This window comes from Chenopodium album, chromosome 1 (genome assembly GCF_948465745.1).
Source record: "Chenopodium album chromosome 1, dcCheAlbu1.1, whole genome shotgun sequence".
In the NCBI taxonomy this organism is placed as follows: domain Eukaryota; kingdom Viridiplantae; phylum Streptophyta; class Magnoliopsida; order Caryophyllales; family Amaranthaceae; genus Chenopodium; species Chenopodium album.
The window spans coordinates 9,571,203-9,591,348 of record NC_137834.1 but is presented as its reverse complement, the minus strand read 5'-3'; the positions used below and the strand labels follow the sequence as shown (position 1 = coordinate 9,591,348).

Genomic DNA, 20,146 nt, shown 5'->3' with positions numbered 1-20,146 from the left:
GTTGACTACTGCAACCCACCTAAACCACCTCCTTCTCCGACCACCCAACTTAAAATGACCCACCCCCTCTCCCTAGATCCATCGTCGAATCAGCCAAACCTTAAACCCTTTCCCTTTAAACCACTCCCATCTGACTCACTAGGATCGATTTCGAACTTGGAGGAAGAGAAGGGGTTGATTTCTGGGTTGGAGCAAGGGAGGGAGGGCCAATATAGGTGGTGTGGGAAGGGAGGAGGCATCGATTTCAACAGTTGCGAGGTTGCTCTATTTTTGGAGGCAAGAGGAGATGGGGGTTGTGTTGGCGGAGGATAGAGAATTTGACGGTTGGGGTATGGTGGAACGAGGACAAGGTTGGCTTTGGTGGCCTGGTGGTTGCGGGTTTTCGGTGGAGGAGTGACGGGTACGGGCTTGCAGCTGGGGAAGAGGGATGGTTTTCCAGTAAGTAAGGGAGAAGGGGACGAGGCTGAGGAGTAAAGTGGTGGCCGGATCTGGGAAAGAAAGGGTGGCTGTGGGGTTTTTTTTTATTTTATTTTTATTATTGTTGTTTTTGATTTTTTGGACCAATGCAGGAGTGACACATGACACTTTATTTTTTTTTTTAAATAAAACCTTTTTAGCAGATAACTGGTTTTCGAGATTGATAGACGAAAACGGAGGTGAAAGTTGGAATTATTGCAGAATAATCGATAGTTGGGATTATTCAAAGTAAATTGATCAAAGTTGGAATTAATAAAGTGTATTTTTCCTATATTTTTCATATTCTCTTTTCTTTTCACTTACACTCACTTTTTACTCATTTTTTTTATTTTTTTTTATTATTATTTTTTTTTATTAACCAACCTTACTTTCATTATAAAATAATACATTCTACTTTTATTCATTTTAAAACTCCATCTTCGAAGCTAGAATTGCAGCAAGTAATTAATAAAATACAAAAAGGGTGTCAATTGGGTTTGCACTTTAGTTTTTTTTGTTTGATTTATCGGTTTTCGATTTGTAACGGGTCGGTTTTTGACAGATTGGAATTATTATCGGGTCAGTTCGGGTCGATTTTAAATAATTTCGGGTCGGTTCGGTTTATTTTTATTGCAGTTTCTTTTCGATTCGGTTTATTTTTAATGCAATTTCTTTTCGGATCGGGTTATAATTGGTTCAGGTCTTAATCGGTTCAAGTTTAATTTGGTCAGTTAAAAAATGGGGTTTGTCAGTTTAAAGCGGGTTTTGGGTCAAAGCTTCTCGGGTTCTAATCGGGTCAGGTTGTAATCGATTCAGGTCATAATCGGTTCGAGTTGAACTCAGTCGGTTTGACACTTGATTTTGCTAGTTTTAAACGGGTTTTGTGAACGTATATCTTCTAGTATATCCTCAACATTCTTTAATTAGTTATTCCACTAAATTATACGGAGTATTTATTAGTTGTTTAGCTTTATGTGCCTTTTTGGTATAATGATTTTCAGGATCAAATATAATAACAAATCTTTAATACATTATAGTGTTCCATAAGCCATTACTTGTAAAAACACGGTAATATTTTTGCAATAAGAGTTTCAATGACATCAAAATTCCTAACCTATTCAATATAAATACTTCTTAATTCAAATTAAACCTTTTTGTTTTACTAACGATAAAATACACCAATTAAAAAAGAAAAAAAAAACTCTATGGTCATAACGGGTTACGGACCTACGAGTTATAAACCGTTTGGTTATAACCAGTTACGGATTATAAATGGTTCGGTCATAACTTATTATGGGTTATAAACTGTTCGGTGCTAACCAGTTACAGGTTGCAAACGATTTGGGTTTATCGGCCTTTTTTCGGGTATAATCAGTTTCGGTTTATAATGGGTCGGTTTGTTATTGAGTTCGAAAGTACTCGGTTCGGGTTGTTCTCGGTTTCGGGTTGTATCAGTTCGGCTTGATAACGGGTACGGGTCATTAACGGTTCTCAAACATTCGATCGGTTCAATTTCAAGTTTTAAAAAATCGGGTCGGATCGATTTACATTTTTAAAATAAAAGGTTATTAGCGGTCCGGTTTCTTTTCAAAATAGTTCTAAACGGTTCTGATTCACCAGTTCGAGTCGATTTTTGATAACTCTACGTGGAGTGATAAAGTTGTTGATGTAGAGCATGGGCAGCCAACCACACAACAAGCCCAATCAACTACCAAAAGAAAAGCCCAACAACAAAAACACAGGAAAATCCAAACTCACTTTCGTACAACTCACAAAAATGCGCAACTCTTAATAACTCGCACACTCTTTTTCTCTCTCTTACTTCGCGGCCGCCAAGCTTAAACCTCTGAAACCCCTCAACAATGGCGGACAAGAAGAGGAAATCCAGCGACGGTGCGAAACAGCTTCAGAGGAGAGAGAAAACACCGAAGAAATTCACCAGCAAAAAATCAAACCCTAATTCTTCTGGAAAACGCCGTGGTGGTGGAAGTGGAGGCGGAGGAGAGAGAAGAGGTCCTCGATTACCGTCGGCGTTTAGGAAGCAGCTTGATAATCTCGGAAACCCTAATTTATATGGTAATAGTGATGATGATGTTGAAGATGATGAAGTTATTGATTCGGATGAAGGTGAATTGAATTATGTTAAGGATTTGTACGAGTATGAGGAGGAAGTTGCGGAGGAGGAATCGAAGAAGAATCGACGATTTGATCATGTTGAGAATTATGAGTATGAGCTTCCTGAGAAATTCAAGGTTTTTGTTTCTCTTTCATTTTATGCTTTTCAATGCTTTGTTTTGATTGATTAAACTTGAAATTTCTGCAAAAATTGAAGTAAAAGAGTTAATTTGGGGGTTAGTTAAAGTAGTTTAATGCATTATTAGATGCAGTTTAGTAGTAATTTATTGTACTACTTCCATTACAGGTTATGCGCAACGATTAGACATTTTTCCTCTCTGCTTTATGTCAAATTGTTTCACATTACCTGTAACGGAGTTAGTATTTTTGTTATGAGGAATGCGAAAATTTGAAGTTTTAGAATTATTTTGTTGTGTTCTTAATTTATTTGTACCCTGAATTGAAAATATTAAGTGTAGAATTTGAGAAATTGCATTAAGTTTGGGATTCTTTGCGTATGTATGGTGGCGGAGAATAATGGATTTGTTGGAATTTTGTGAGTGTAGTGATATTAATGGTTTGTTTACTGGTTTTACTAAAGTACTACTGTGAGGAGTTTTATGTTTCTGTTGAGTCGATGGCATACCATGACTTTTTTTTCGAGGTTCTTAGGATCGTGTTAGGTTTTAGGGTCCTATGGTTTAATGGTATGACTAGAAAAGTATAATATGACAACATTATTGCTGATGTACATAGAAAGAGTGTAGCAGATTATTGGTTTATTCGTGATATATTCACACCTTTCAAATTGAGATGAGGGGTATTAGTAAGTACTAAGGACTTAGAAGTGATCTTTTACACATGAAAAACCTTATGATCAACACACATGAGAAACCTTATGATCAACAGTGATCGTCATGGTTGCATGGCCTAAGTTTAGGAATGGCAACTACATACATAAGAAAAGATAAAATTATTTTTGTCTTTTTAGTCAACCGAGTGCTACCGATGTTGAAGTGGCATAAGAAAAAGTAATACCAGGAAAAATTGATATCCTTCTTGGACTAAATGATAGCTAATGTGGCAATGTATCTGTTTCAATGATGATAAAGTATGCAGCTTTTAGATGTTCTACTGTTTCCTGTGTAGGATGAAGACATACTCTCTGAGGATGACGACGATCTAGGTCCTGGAGATGAAGATGATGATTCCATTGACAAGGAGTATGATGAGGGAAGGCATGCAAGAATGCTGGAGGATATTACTGGAATCCATACTCAGGCTTTTGCTGGTAAATGTGCTGTGTTTATTATGTGATGTCTCTCAAATAGCTTTGATCATAAGTGGTGAAAATGTTGATTTGATGTTTATACTATTCGATCTGCCAGAGGTGTAAAATTAATCTATTGCTAGAACAAGTTAAAAAGAAACTTAGCAAAACTGTAGATACTTTTTCCATTTATTATCTGGACAAAACGATTTTTTCGCTATCTGGGCATTCAAAAGAATCCCCTTTTGGTGCTGTTAGGCTGAAGTGCTGTTGTTGTGTATAGTGACTGTTTTTCAGTATTGATAAATGCTTCTTTCATTTCTGATTTTCTTTTATGCTATAAAAGTATGAATACTTGATTGGAAACAACTTTGATAAATAAATGAAGTGAAAATCACTGCACAATTAGGTCTAAAATTTTGATTTATCAGACAAAAAGAGGAAGAGACGTGCTGCTGTTTCAGAGGCTTATCCAGAATCTGAATTTAACCCTAGCCGTGATGTCCTCAGCGGTAATGGGAGTATCAGTATTCAAGATCTTCTGGATCCTCTTCGAGGAACTCCTAGTTTCAGCAAGCTTAGGAAAAGGATTGAACATGTTGAGAAGAAAGGAGAAACAGTTCAAGCTCCACTTCCAAAGCCAGAACGAGAGAGGTTGGAGAGGGGGGCAGCATATGACCACACAAAGAAGGATATTACTAAATGGGAGCATCTCGTGAAGAGAAATCGAGAAGCTCCCACACTCTATTTTGACCAAGGTAATGATATGGGTCTTCCAACCGTGGGAACTATGGCCTCTGAGTTCAAACCACGAACTGATTTTGAGAAGGCAATTGCATCAATATTGGATAACAAAGAGATCTCAGAAGCTTACAAGAATGATGGTGCCAAGCTTCTAGAGCTAAACAAGGTAGGAGCTGGTTTACATTGCATTGGTTTTTATGAATTTTGTTTGTTGTTTCTCTTTTCAACTATACAATTAGGAAACAAAATGTTATTGAGTTGTAACATAGAAGGGAAGTAGATTACAATAAGTCACTAAGCAACAATCGTTGTTTACCAGTGCTAGTAGTATAACATAACCACATTTTCTATAAATAGAAAAACAAAGAAAAGTCACAGTTTCCATTGTCTTTTGTTATATGTGAAACATCTGCAATTATTTGTGGAATTGATGGCACAAATGATTACTTATCAAATTAAAGTAATGAGGTGGCTTTTACTAAGTGTTTAATCATAAATTATACCTGCATAAAGAAGGAAAGGGAGACTACTTAACATTCTATTGCCAATGGGTAGTATGGCAGGGTGTGTAAACGCAAAGCAAACCTGTGGCATGTATGGTGTTATTCCTCATACTTGCTCTATTACCCTTTTGACAAAGCCGAGCCTAAGAATTTTCTACTACAACTGTTAGGTAAGAATAGAAGCGGATGGCAGCAGTGTGAAGTGGTATTTGTTGAAATCATAATCCTAGCCTAAGAATTTTCTACTACAACGGTTTATTTTCTACTTTAAGTTGAATGTCTCCGTGTAGTTCATGCAATAATTTTGTCGCCTGGTAAAGGAACAAAGTGTAAGCATTGTGCTGTACTGAATGTTTGGAGGATTGAAAGTTTTTGTGAATGGGATCAGAATTAAAATACCATGAATTTATGTTGTTTGTTGCTCTTGCATGCCATTACTTAGATTGAAAATTTAATATGTTCCTCTTGGTATGGTGTACAGATATCTATCGAAGAAGTGAAGGACCGCCAGAACAGACTTGCTAAAATGCGCAGTCTTCTTTTCCGTCACGAAATGAAAGCAAAACATGTTAAAAAAATTAAGTCCAAGACTTATCATCGCTTAAAGAAAAAGGACAAATTGAAGGCAGCTTCTTCGGATTTCCAAACCGATCCTGAAGTCACCAAAGAGTATGCTGAGAAACAAGAAAGAAAACGAGCAGAGGCATGTAAAATGATGTGCTGCTGTTGTATGTTTAATGCTGTATATGTGGTTTAGCCAATTTCACTCAATGACGAATCATTGGTATTGTGTTTTTATGGTGCAGGCACGCATGACACTGAGGCACAGAAACCAAGGAAAGTGGGCTAAACGTGTTCTTGAACGCGGTTTAAGTAAACAAGATGAAGGTACTCAAGCTGCTATAGCTGAGCAGTTGAATCTTCATAATCTTCTGACCAGGAAAATGAATTCCATGAAGGATGGCAGCAGCAGTGATGATAGCAGTGATGAGGATGATGAGGATATGTATAGTTCAGATGAGGAGGGGGCATCTAAGTTATTGGCTAAGGCAAAGGAGAAAACGATTAAAATAATGGAACAAGAGGATGAAGTGCCTGATTCAGGGGTTCTTTCATTGCCTTTCATGGTATATTCTGCCCATTCCTATTGTTTGCTTATTGCGTTTCATCACATCTTTCTTGCATCCCTTTGCTCTATTTTGCGTGGAATGGAGGCTTCTGAAACCTAAAATGGATCTTATCTTAAGAAAAATGGATGGCACAAAAAAGGATTAAAAAGATAAATTCTGCCTTTCCTGGGCATCCGTGCAATCATTCAGGACGTTAGTTTGCTGTTAACTGTTATATTTTGCACTGTTATTAGCTGAAGATTTTATTATAGTTGCACTTTTTTGGAGCTTGTGGCTTTCCTTTTATTTTCAAGAACTCAACGTTGACCTTCTCTTCCAACAGTTCAAACTTGTTCAAAAATTCTTCTCAACAATTCTTTTAGTTCTTGTCATTCAATAATTTTTTTAATTTTTTTTTTTAGTTCTTTGCCCTCTTTCCTCCTTAAAGCTCTGGCTCTGCAAATATGAATTGAATGATCTCAGAAGAGGGGGTGGAGGTGGTGGTGGTTGTATTAACTAAGCAGAAAAGAGTATAAGCTCCTTCATAATCTTGGATGAAACACTGTACAATGGAACTTAAATGGCATTCAAAGCCAAGAGTTTTTCTGGTCCTATAAAGCTAAAATTGAAATTATGTGAATCTGGTCAACATCTTCTGCTTCAATCTTTAGCTTTGCCTTTACATTCTTGAAGCTTTTCACTTCGGATTTCTTTTTCTTTGCCAGTTCAATTACATATCTATCCTTTGATATTATTTTTTAATATGTACAATTATAGTAATGTCCATATTTTTCTCTGTATTTATTGCTCTTTCCTCATAATAGACTTTGTTGACCTCTCCCGACATTGTGAAGTTCTCCAGCTTATCCTATTTTCTCCTCCTGAACCTAGGGAATCATCAGGCCTAGTGGCAGTTTTAATGAAATGTGATGTAGAAATGACAATCAAACTACATTTTTGAACAAGGTTTGTTCACCAGCCAAAGATCTGTAGAGAGATGAGAGATTAATGCAACAGGTTGGGTAGTTAAAAGTGTGCATTCCCATGCTTCATCCACTAACGTGCATGGTGGAGAACAGTGAGCAATTGATGGGAATTTAAATATTAAATGGGGTGTTTTGTTGGGGGGGGGGGGGGGGGGGGTTGAGTTTAGGTAACTTAGGTTATTTTCATGTTTGATTGGTGATTTTGATTCTCATATACATATGGTATTAAGATTTTTGCTTTCACTATCTGTTTTCTAACTCTTACATTAATCATAGGTACGAGGGCTGGAGAAAAGAAAGGAGGCTGCTAATGAAGAAGCCAAGCGCGCTCTAGACGATTATGATTTATCTTTAAACCAGAGTGCAGGGAAGGGCCTGAAGGAAGGGACTTCCAGTGGTAGACGAGTTTTTGGTGTACCCAAAAAGAAGATTGAAGAGGCTGCTAACGTAAAGCATAGACCTGATGTTGACAATTATGGCAGTGATAATGAAGATATCATTGAAGAGAAAGATGATATTCAAATGGATAGTGTGAAAGGTCAGCACATGGAAAAAGATATTGACATTGATTTGGATGTACTTCGTGATGATTTGGAGACTGTTGATGATTCAGCTTTCAAAGTAATTAAGTCCTTGCCTTATTTCTTACATTGAGGGTATAATTGTTATAAATTAGCTTGATTAATACTGCTGTACTTCGCAGAGTGTTATTGATGTAGCTAAAGACTCTGGGCCAAGAACAAGCCACGATGTTTCTGTTTTCACATCTGGTTCATGGAAACAGGTTAGAGCTATTCTGTATATCTGCGTTGTTTATTCTTGCCTGTCATATGGGGGCAGTTGCAGTGTCATCACTGTCATGTGCTGATGAGCTAAGGCTTTTTGGGCATTCTATGTACTGCCCCAATGCATTCTGTTACCTGCTTTTACGCAATTACACTCTTCCTTACAGACCATACCCAATCTATGTGATACCTTGTTCTAGCTTCATAATATCAGTTTACTTGTCTTTGAAGAAGGTGTGGAAGCATGGAGTAAAATGATATACCTTTTCCGCCTTTGCTCTTCCCTTTTGTTTCCTTGGTGATGTCGCAATGGTGTTCTCCTTTGACTATATGTTTTTTTAAACATGATGCATCTAAGTTGTTTCATGACAAAATGAAAAAGGTTGAATGAGTTGGGCTTGGGGATCCTAGTGAGCAAACTGAGACACTAAACACCCCTTTTAGATCCTTATGAGCTTAGGAACATTGTGCTGAAATGTTGAATTTTTATTTATAACTCTATTGATCATGTATGCAGATGAAGAGTGGGGGTAAAGTGGGTTCCACTTCTAATACCAATGTCAAGAGTGTGCGGGAGGTTGTAAAACCTTCTCCAAGCAATGATAGTGAAGAGGTAAACATATCATTGGATGTTTTGCATGTTTTGCTTACATATATAACTATGAGGACGTTTTGACAGCCTTGCTGTATGTGCACTTGATTTATTAGGAAGTAGAGGATGACAGTGATACAGACAGTGGTGGGCATATGGTAGATGGGATGTTGACTTCAGGGAAAGCTTATGAACTACCGTCAAATGAAGAGCTAATAAAGCGTGCATTTGCGGGGGATGATGTGGAAGAAGAATTTGAAAAGGTTAAAGAGGATGTTTTAAATGAAGAGAATCCTGAGCCAGAGAAGCCCCTTCTGCTTCCTGGATGGGGTCAGTGGACTGATGTCCAAAAGAAAAGGGGTTTGCCTTCTTGGATGCTGGAAGAGCATGCAACTGCTAAGCAAAAGAGAGAAGCAGCTTTAAAAAAAAGGAAGGATGCACGTCTTAAACACGTAATCATATCTGAGAAAGTAGATAAGAAGGTCAGTGTTATATAGTCTTTGTCATATTTCCATCTGCTTCATTTTATTGTTGAAAATTAAGTGGTGGGTAAAATTGTCAAGGGGAACTCGTCTTGTTTAATTAACTAGGTCATGTACTAGATAATACTCCCTCCAATACAATTTTTCTATCTAAGCATCTAAATTATTCCACATTCTATTACTTTGAAATATCGATGTGGATCAAACTTGCCTAATGCTGTCATGTGTTTCTGGAACTGGCAGGGGGAGAAATTGTATGCAAAGACGCTGCCTTATCCTTTTGCTTCGAAAGATGTTTTTGAACAGAGCATCCGTATGCCTATTGGCCCTGAATTTAACCCTGCAACAGCTGCTGGGGCTCTTACCAGGCCAGAAGTGAGCTTTCTCTCTCTCTCTTGTTTTCCTCCTCCTCTCTCTCTCTCTCTTTCTCTCTTGTTTTCCTCTGACATTTAGTGTGTTCATTCAAACAGGTCGTAAAGAAATCTGGCATGATCATTAATCCTATCAAATTTGAAGAAGTAGATCCACACGAAAGAGTGGAGGACCAGAAGCAACGTGGACGGAAACAAAAATCAAATAATAAAAGTTCTGCCAAAAAATCAAGGCGTAGTGTCAAAACATGAGTGATTTGGCACTGATGTTTTTCCATGACTTGTGTAATTTAATTAAGCATGCAATTTTGTAGTGTTTAGGAATGGGTTTTGTTGTAACAAGCTTACCCATTTTAGTGAGAGGGGTGAGATTTGTTTCAGTCAGACCACAGTCTACAGATATTTGGCCTGCTTGGCTAAGATGTATTCTTTTATTTTGTGGGCAATAAAGCTCCTGGAAAGTCTTTAATCTTCATAATATACGAGTCTGAATGCTCTAGCTTTTTATTATTGCTTAAATATTGGTTAGCTGGGGTACTGATTGATGTAGTAGGTTCCAAACTTTCAATTGACCGCTACTGGTTCAGCGTGATGGCTGTGAAGGTGAGGGTGTTCATCACATATGCGTGTATTGTGCACTTGGAGCACCGCGTTGGATGCTATCAGCTACACAAAACAATTTGCTGTAGGTCATCAGTCTTGATTGTATCCTTATGCAAGTTTCATCACTATGATTAATGTACAATTGAATCAATTACACCGTTTTCTACGTAGACACGTAGTACAAACTTTTCAAGCTACACACTGCTAAGGAGGAAAAAAAAACGTTTTTGCATCAATCATTATCTGGCTGAGAATTTGCCATGATATTATGCTATCTTATATTCTAAAGTTCAATTATGGGCGTAAAATCCAATAATTAACAACCCATAAATAAACTATTATAGTCCATAAACATGTAGTATACTCGAGTTGTAAAGACTATAGAAGTAAAGACAATATATTGCAAGGAGATGTGCATTGAACCAAAATAAAACTTACAAGCCTAGAAAATTTAAGTGCAACAATTTCTCCATTAATGGCGCTTTACTCTTCCCTCTACTTTTCAACTAACTTGATCAATACTCCCGCCAAATTTCCAACATTCAACCATCTTATCTTGCGCCCCTCTTCTCTTATCCTGCGCCCTCGCCGCCATCGAACTGAGTCTCTCTCCTCAATTCTCACACTCCGAGCAAACCCGCCTCGGAAATACGTGTATCCTGACCCAATTCCAGAATTTGCTGAAGCTGTAATAATAACATTGCTCAAATTTGTTTCTGTAATTTTATTGCTTTTATTTATTTATTTATTTATTTTCTTGGGGTTTTGCAGGAAACCCGGAAGTTCAAGATTGAATTAAAGAAGACATTGTTGAAAGATGAAGAAGCATTTGGGGATGAACTCGACAGGGTTGTCGATGAATGCGCCAAGGTGAGTCATTTACAGCTTGATTTCATTATGATATTATTTGTTTTTTTTTTCTTATAAGAATCTGCTCTTAAGGTGTTCGATGAATTGCTTGAATGAACTTATTTGTGTTGATTTGGGATTGAATGGTTGTTATGACATGTCTGCTGTTGGATTGTTTGTTAGTTGGCAGTTGGGTTAGTTGGGAGTTAATTCATAAAGTGGTTATCTTTCTGTTGTGGCGGGAAATTCTGTTAGCTGTAGGTTCATTATATAATGAGGGGAAAAGGGTTCCATAATTTTTTTATTTCAGACATCATAAATTCATAATCCTTTCATTATTTCTCCATTTGCGAGTTTATTGTCTTTAACTCAATACAAAATTTAGGTTGGTGTTTTTTGGGTTGTGTTCCTAGGATGCGCGATCATCAACTAAGCCATTTGAGAATGCTAGGCAATCTTCGAAGTGGATATGATTTTTTAGGGATATTGCCCATATGGATCCTAAGTACTAAGTAGTGCTTTTTTCACCAGCAGCAAGATGTAGGCTGATTTTGTGATTTCAGAGAGCTGGGAGAGTGAAAGTACACTCAGACAGCCATTGAATAGATATCCGAACTTCATAGTTCTAGAAATTAGTTATGTGCAACCAGCCATTGGGGTAGGGAACTAAACAAGGAGGGTCCCAAAAGACAAGAACAATATGGACAAAGAAAGTTCGTGAGTCAACACTGCACCCTTAGCCCTCAGCCCCTTACTCGAGCCTGGTTCAACCAGCATGCACATGTACTAGCCTAAGTTATCCAGCTTTGGTCCATAAACGTATTCTGAGGTACAAGGGATATGTATAATATGAATCATGAGCATCTGCTATAGTTCTTCAGTTTCTTCCACGTTTAATTAGATTTTTTTGGACTAATTCTAGCAGATTTCATTTCTTGAAGTAGACGTAATTTAAGTTCACTGCGTGAAGTAAAGGTCCTAATGAGTAGTGAACCTTGAATAGCTAAAGAGGCATTCATAGTTTCTATCTATGTCTGCTAAAGGCCAGCCAAATACCGCCCTCCCCACGCACATTGATTTGTTAGCATCAGATGAGTTGGAAGGATCTAATCCATGGGCTTTTGGGACCAAGTAACACACTAAAGAGAGTTGGTAATTTGAAAACTTTTTGACAATAGCAGCTTGCCAATAATAAATTTGAATGTACGTATGAGTATTGCACACCTAAACGACTTGGGTTAGAAGTGTTACAAGTAATCACGGGAAAGGTTTTTATGCTTGTAGAGAATATATACGTAGTATAAAGGTTTTCCATCTTTGGGGGGATTATAGGAAACTACTATTTCGAGTTTTGATCAATAATGAGTCTTTGGTAAGGCTCAGTTCATGACTACCACTTCTTTCTAGTATTGGGCTGGTTACATAGATTATTTGTAACTTCTTTTATGTTCTTGACGATATTCTATTTACTTTCTAAGTATGGATAGAAATATCAGGGGTTTGTAACATAAAATTTGGTTTGAACTGCTGGGCCGGGTATGTCATGCATTGATCTGTCTTCTCAGCTTCACTTCAAAACCCTGTCTTCTCTAGCTCCATATTCTCTTTCCATCTTTTAGTACTATTAATACTCGAAGAAACTCTTAAGACATACTATCTGGTATACATGCATGAATGTTTCTTCCCTTCTGAATTGATATTCCTATATCTTTAGATGTCTGGTAAAAGTTCTCATTTATAAATATGCATAGCAATATCTTATGATTAGTTTCCCCAATAAGTCATTATGGTGTATAGAGTCCTTGAGGATAAGTTATGCGGATGTGGTTTGATTACGCTTGTTTGATACTACCTCCTATACTTTAACAGTATAACCAACCCAACTAGTTAACATCCACGTTAGCTTTTCATAATAATACCACTGCTTAAGATAGAAACGGCCCTGGATCATAAATAGTCTTGTAACTCCATGTTATATTCTTAATAATTATTTCCTCCGTTTCCTTGTAGTTGAAACACACATTTTATCACGACATTTTAGAAAAGGGGACCTCAGATAATATAATAAACTTAAATGGGGTTAAGAGGTTGATAAAAAGCATAAACAAGTGGGCCGTGAGCTTTAAATAAAGATAATAATATAATTTTCACCATAAAAACCTTTCTTTATAGTGTGTTGCAACTGTTGTGACATTTTCATTTTAGAAAAGTGTTACAACTATAAAGAAACAGATGAAATATAAAAGAGTATGACAAAATAACAAGTAGCAAACTTTTGTTTCAATTAAGCCTAAGACTAGTAAAGAATAAATCACTAGAATGTCGGTCTATTACTATAGGTTGCTAGTAATAGTACCATTTCAAATAAATGCTTAATGGAGAGATGTTTGGGTGTATTGTTGTTCCTCTTTAATAATCAAAATGAAAAAACACAATCAAATGCTTTTGGTCGGCATCATGCAATTATTGGGACAAAAATTGCGAGAGTACATCTAACCATGTACACTTCACATGGTATTCTCTAACTAATAGTCTAGTAGTAGCAAATTAATGACCTTTAGGAAGAATGGTCATTATTGCAAAATCTAAGGAGCCAGTTCTAGGATTAGTCACATTCACCTTGTTAATTGGTAGGGATAGGATATCCTCTTAAGTAAAATACTTCGTATTTAGTTAATTTTTGAAGTTAACTCTTTGCAAAATCTTCACCAACCAATTATAAGGTACATCCAGGCTTCTTTTTTCTTTTTTTTTTTAACGATGATCATAATAGTTGCTTCTTCATGCATCTGGATTGAATTTGATTATGCATAATATTATAAGATCAAATTACATCATATATAAATAATTAATTTTCGATGGAGGGAATGTCACAAGTGTTTTATTTGAGTACGTCATTGATCAAATAAAATATGCAAATTATCATCCTTGAAGTTGATAAATCTTCATCTTATGATTAATAAATAAAATTAAATTGAAAGAGCTCTCATATATGGGGTTCATGATTGAACATGATGCCGCGTGTTTTGATAACAGTAGAGTTAGGGTGTTCATGTTGTTTAATTAATGTCATCCGACCGTCTTATTATCATTATTTAGTTTTCATTATTAAATGTGGGTCACTTTCTTAACATGAAATGCTTATCATAGTTATTAATATTGTATAATTAATTTTATCTTGTGCTTACTCATCAAGTTTCATAAGAACTTTTCTTTCTTTCAAAAAAAAAAAATAAGAACTTAGATAATTGTTCTTTTGAATCAGTCCATTTTGTGTACACTTCATAATGGAATAAAGTTTAATTGGTTTGTTTTTCATAATTGAACCATTAGTCCTTACATTTTGATAAGTTCGTTTTGTCTATCCATGCCAATTGCCAAGTAGTCTTAATATATGCTTTTTGCCGATTTGCCCTTTCAAAACAATTATCTTTGAACTACTTCTCCCGTTTTACTTTAGTTATGTTTTGACACTGATGAACTCTATTTATGTGAGTTACTTTGACGTCTTTTGTGATTTATTTTTTGGAAAAAATATAATCATGTTGAATTGGGTTTTGTAAATTCATCTCATTGTTTATTTTTCAGATACATATATATAATGTTTAAATTTTCTTTATTAAAAATTAAATAAATTATTCTTTGAAATCATGCATGTTTTAGCTTATAAGGGTATTTAGGTCATTTTAAATATGAGAATAAATTGGTCTATTTAATGCATGAATCATATTGAATAAAACACTTAACGAGCTAATGAAGCTTCAAAAGAATATTGAATATGGGTGTAAGCCGACGTGTAATGATGGTAATTTGCTACTGTTTTCTCAAATGTGAAACTAACTTATACGTGCGCATAAAATATAATAGGATTCAACCAAAAAAGAGAAAAAAGTATGTGTCATTTAGTATTATTTTTTTTTTTAAGATTAAAAGCATCTGTATATGAATTAGCCAAGTCATTCTCATAGTTAATGCATTATGCTTTGGTTCAAGGAACTAACATTTGGATCATGTGGGACTGTGACTTGTTATAAACCTGAAGTACGTGTGGTGTTACCGGATAACCTTAATGAAATATATAAGATCAATCAGCAAGAAAGAATAAACTAGTATATCTTGAACTATAATATGTAAGTTATCCATTAGGCCAAATGTATGTGAATAAATGTCAAGCATAAGTACTCTATATAGTCATGTAGTCACTACAAATCAACCAAGGTTGTTAAAAACGATGAAAAACTCATTTTGTGACTTTGAGGATACAAGTTCAAGTTCCACCAAATAACTTTTGATGGGATTGAGAATTCCTTTATCTGTTCGACTTAATTGTCTAAAAATATTTTAATCTAAACTGAACATTGCTTAGGCGTAGTCATAAAGGCAGTTTTAGTTTTTAAAATGTTTGAACATGTATAAACACATGCAATCAAGTCGGGGAAAGGTGGTACTTGTAAAATATAGTGGTCTTTCGTTACAAGTTCCAAGTCTTACACAAGCCTTACACTATAGTAAAGTATACTTCTTCCAAAGATACTAACCATATAATTTAATCACTTTTATATGTCATATACACACATTTAGTAGGTGTATGAAGCTATAAACATAATTATTTATTAAGATATTCTAATATAGTTTAGCTACTTGACAAATTTGGGCAATACATGATTAAGTCCTTGATTCGTTACTAAGACAAGGAAACATCAAAAATCTAACTCTGAACAAACAGTATGCTTTTATGTCTCTTTGTTCCACCATTTTTTTATTTTTATTTTATCAAAAATGTTAACCTAATGAGATATTGAGATTATATAGTGCCAGAAAATCTGACCTAACCTAACGTAGGAGGTAATCTTTGACCATGTAAATACATTAATTGTTATTTGACCGTATAACTAAGGTTAATTTTTCGTTTTTTTTTTCTACGATGAGGATATGGAGCTCTATTGAATTGGAACCTCTCATGGGTTAATCCGTCTAGCTTTACAGGTTAAACTCTTTGGGAGTGAGTCGGAACCTCTTATGGGTTAATCTGTCCAGCTTTATAGGTCAAGGGAGAAGGACAAGAGAATCCTCACCACCAAACAACTCATAGTGAGGTTTGATCCCTTGACTGAAAGTATATACCCATTAGGTCAAACTCTTATCACTAGATTAAGCCTTGCTTGATATATAAACAATGTTAATTACATCCTATAAAAATAAGAAATTGATGAAGTACGTACTTATATTTGTTGTCTTGAATTATATTCTTCCTGCTACTAAATATATTATTTGTTATTCACATGTGTAAACATCTTTGGTTTTAATTGTCAGTCTATGTAAGCCATGTGAGGTGTTTTAGATCTTTGGGCTCACCTATTTAATTAAAGATTTGGACTTTTCTTGTTCAAAAACTGACCCATGTAGGGCACTACTACACTCCAATATCTTTGAAAGTGACTAAAACCATTCAATAATAATCTCTATGATTTTTCTCTTGTCCTTGATTTAAATTTCAGGTTATGCAGTTACATTAAGTTTTGATAATTTTTAATACTATGTTAATCCTACTACTTCAAACTAAAAAGTAATAACATCAATAAATTGAAATTAGGAGTTTTAGACCATTATTGATGTTGTGTCGTTATGACATAAAAAATGTTTGTGAAGTGCAAATAATATGAAGTGTACAAATAATAAGAAAGGAGGGGGGGGGGGGGGGGGAATATTATCATTATACACTTTGTCAATATGTTTTTTTGGAGAAAATAATGGTTAAGGTTTCGACTTCAAAACATGCATAATGTTGTACAGAGTATATGAAGTTAAGTAAACATCTTGTGGTTACTGGTTAAATGAGGAAGTAACCATCAGAATGGATTTTAAAGGCTTGGTATTACTTTTCTTCCATATGAAAAACCGTTTTCCCATTATGTTTTCTATCCAGTAGATAGATGGTACAAATAATGATGAATTGGTTTATAAGGGGACTAAAATTTGACCAAATTTATTAGGTTGTTGCCCATTTGTGGGTCTACATTTTTCTCATCCAAACATTCTAATTTCTCATCAGTATCTTCTTGAACATTTTTAATGGACTTTTTGGAATTTTGTGGGAGGTACAACATAAAGAAGTGGACTTTCTACAATTTTATTTTCTATTTTATAGGGTTATTTTCAGTCATTCTTTAATTTGTTTCTTAATTACCCAATCATAATCACACAGGATTATTGTAAAGATTATCTGTATATTTAACACATTTATAATACTATTATTGACTTTAATGTCAGGAATCTTAATGACAACAAGACCTTTTTTATTCAAAAAAATGTCATAAAATTCATACTATCAATATAATCTTAGTTAGGGAGAAATTTTGTAATTATCATTTGTTAATCTATCTCCTAAAATTGGGTGGTTAATTTAAACTGTGGGGCCCTGCTGACAGAAAATCTAGTTGCAGTTGCTGTCAAAATTTCAGGAAACTAGTTCAGAGGCTTCTCTTTGCTGTGCTCAGAAAATCATCCAAATCACATAAATCTTGAGTGCGGATTCGTTGAATTAACCTGTTTTTAGTTAATCTTTTGTTTTTGGAACATACTCTTGACTTCTGTACTGTGGTTCTTCTCCTTTGGTGGGACATCTGCTATAGATCGGAAAAGAAAGAAAACATGAATCTGGTTATTTAGTTTTAAAGTTGATGATAGAGAGTGTCAATTTTTTAGGCTATGTCCATATCATTGAACGAACATTTGGTATCTTGTCATACTTCCATGAACTTTCCTTCGATTGGTTGTTGGTTGTTACAGATGTGTATGTAATGCACTTGGACTGCATTTAGAGAGGAAAGATGGATATAGACATTTAGTAAACTTAAACTGTGGTTTTGTTCTGTTTGTATTAGGCTTCAAAGGATAGTTTTGAGCAAAAGCCTTGCTACAACTTCAGCTCTTAATTCCATGTATGGATTAAGGTCTATGATGTTAGGGTGTAAATGAACCAATGCTCTTTGTGAGTTGATGACCGGCTTGAGTTTGTGTTTGTATAAGACTAGTACAGGCTTGTTCTTTTACGATCATGAATAACATTTTCATTAATTTAGTGTGTTTATGAACAATATGTTGATTTACATTCATCAATAGTTTAGTTTGAATATGATATTTATGTCCATAAATTTATGTGCAAGTATTTGTCTCTTTGATAGAAATAAAGTTCATTGATGAACACAATTCAATTGATTTATGCTTGGATTGATCAAATTTGAGCTAAATCTGAACACGCTGATTTCGAAATGAGTTTAGGTTTGAACAAGCTTTTGACTTCGACTTAGTTAGCTCAGTTCAAACTCAGCTTGAAGATGAAAAGCGCAATACTTGATTTTGCTTGAACTCTATGCAACCTAGAACACAATAATGTTTTCAACCTAAGGATTAGCAACCCACATGTAATTGTGACTTCTCAGAAGCGTACTGAAAAAGTTGATGTCTTTATCGATCTCATGAAGGTTGGTAAATGCTGTGTCAACCAAACATTTTCATAGCTCGAGGGAACTCGAAATTATGGTTCATCTTATTGCCAATGCTTTCAACAAACCTGTTATCAATTTTTGTGCTATAACTACTTTTGAATAATGACTTGACTTGTGTAAATGAAGTTCGCTTATGGTACTTTTTGCATGAAATTTGAAACAGATACTGCATGAATTTTTGAACAAAGAATATGGAGGGCCAGGAACATTATTGGTGGAGCCTTTCACAGACATGCTAATTGCTCTCAAGGACAAAAATTTGCCTGCTGCTCCGTTGGCTACTCGAGCTTCTTTGCTATGGGCTCAAAACTGCATTGATCGCGACTGGCAAGCCTGGAACTCATCAGCTTCCAACAGTCAAGTAAACCATCATTTCTAATACAGCTGAAATTTGTAGATTGATCCTTTGAACAACATTGCAAAATTCATGTCATTTTTGAGAAGGAACATAAATTCATACAAGCTTACATTAGCACAATTTTTCCAGATTTACAAACAGTCAGCCCTTTTTTGCACCCTTCTTTTTCCAGATTTATAGTTTCATTTATCTATCTATACACAGGAATTGGCATTTAAGATGCATCAAAACTGGACTTGAAAAGAGGTTTGACCCCCCTTTATCCTTCTCCTTTAGCCCATTATTTCCTTCCCTTTTACAAAACTCTCAAAAGTCTTTTCTTCTTGAAAATAAGGTAGCTTGTTAGTTCCATATTGATGATCTTCATTCAGTCTTTTGGATATTAGCTTGTAGCTTCAGAAATGCTCTGTAAAGAAGGCCGCCATGTTTTCGATCTCGAGTTCATCGATCTTGATGTTAATTTCTGTCTGTCATGGTCTGATCCCTGTTTTCATCAAATTCAATCCCTATTAGTTTCTTCAACAAATTAACCAAATTATATTAATGAAAAAGAAAAACTTTAAACTCAAAAGTATCAAAATATTCAGTTTTTTTCCTCTGTTTTTACCTGATCATTTTTATCTGATTCATTTCTTTTTTCTTCTCTATCTTTTCCCTCACTTGTTTGTAGCTTGTCACTTCCTGACCCCTTTTCATTCACCTTTGCCTTAGCCATTTTTTTCGCCATAAGAACTTTCTTAACCTCTGTCACCATCAAACAACAAAGGTTAGTTAGTCACTTTTTGACATCAAGACCAAACAAAAGAAAGTTTTCTATAATGATCAACATGGTACCAACCTTGAGAAGTAACGAGGCGATAAGCCCGGCCTAGGACAAGAGTATCCGTAGGTCGGAGCAGCTTAACCCGGGTGTACCGGACTGATTTCTTCTTATCCGAAGCTCCGGCTTCGTCGTCGGAAAGAGGGAGAGGGATGATGAGGGATACATAGTGACCAGGGTTCATCTTCATCACTTCATTAGCAGTAATAGGCCAATACATTCTCTCAACTTTACCACTTGGATGTTGTATCACTAATGCTGCTGCATCAACTGCTTGGCAATTCCCCATTTTTTCTCACTTTTTTTCCCCCTCTTAGAAGAAAGAAAATGGATGTTTTAAGATTAGATTGAATATAAGGGGAAGAGAAGAGAAGTGAAAATAAGGACAAGTCTTTATCTTAAGGGGGTTCCCACCACCATTAATTAAACAAGGAAAGCTTCAACTTACACTACTTTGCTTAGCTTAGCTTATTTAGCTATATCTTTGTTGTTGTACTACCACTATGAGTCTATGACTATCTCACCCAACTTAAGTTATGGGTATATATACCTACAACTTTCCTACATTGGACGGCAATTTTTTATAATAACTTAG

At 35.4% G+C, this 20,146-nt stretch overlaps 3 protein-coding genes across 3 annotated transcripts; 2 read left to right on the top strand and 1 right to left on the bottom strand.

Moving 5' to 3' along the window:
• The first annotated feature begins 2,244 nt into the window (after positions 1-2,244).
• On the top strand, positions 2,245-9,893 carry LOC145641931 (uncharacterized protein C57A7.06-like). Its single transcript, XM_081692964.1, has 11 exons — positions 2,245-2,708; positions 3,721-3,862; positions 4,273-4,751; positions 5,570-5,791; positions 5,895-6,215; positions 7,460-7,804; positions 7,887-7,967; positions 8,486-8,581; positions 8,677-9,042; positions 9,286-9,417; positions 9,513-9,893. Exons 1-11 carry the CDS (start codon positions 2,319-2,321, stop codon positions 9,663-9,665), a joined length of 2,727 nt encoding a protein of 908 aa, XP_081549090.1. The 5' UTR covers positions 2,245-2,318; the 3' UTR covers positions 9,666-9,893.
• A 506-nt stretch (positions 9,894-10,399) lies between these two features.
• LOC145641912 (protein PLASTID REDOX INSENSITIVE 2, chloroplastic-like) lies at positions 10,400-18,752 on the top strand. Its single transcript, XM_081692944.1, has 3 exons — positions 10,400-10,704; positions 10,788-10,886; positions 18,537-18,752. Exons 1-3 carry the CDS (start codon positions 10,492-10,494, stop codon positions 18,750-18,752), a joined length of 528 nt encoding a protein of 175 aa, XP_081549070.1. The 5' UTR covers positions 10,400-10,491.
• Positions 18,753-18,778: 26 nt separating this feature from the next.
• LOC145641923 (uncharacterized) lies at positions 18,779-20,059 on the bottom strand. The gene is made up of 3 exons (XM_081692956.1): positions 19,570-20,059; positions 19,339-19,475; positions 18,779-19,215 (listed from the first exon to the last, which is right to left on the bottom strand). Exons 1-3 carry the CDS (start codon positions 19,838-19,840, stop codon positions 19,114-19,116), a joined length of 510 nt encoding a protein of 169 aa, XP_081549082.1. The 5' UTR covers positions 19,841-20,059; the 3' UTR covers positions 18,779-19,113.
• Positions 20,060-20,146: the final 87 nt, after the last annotated feature.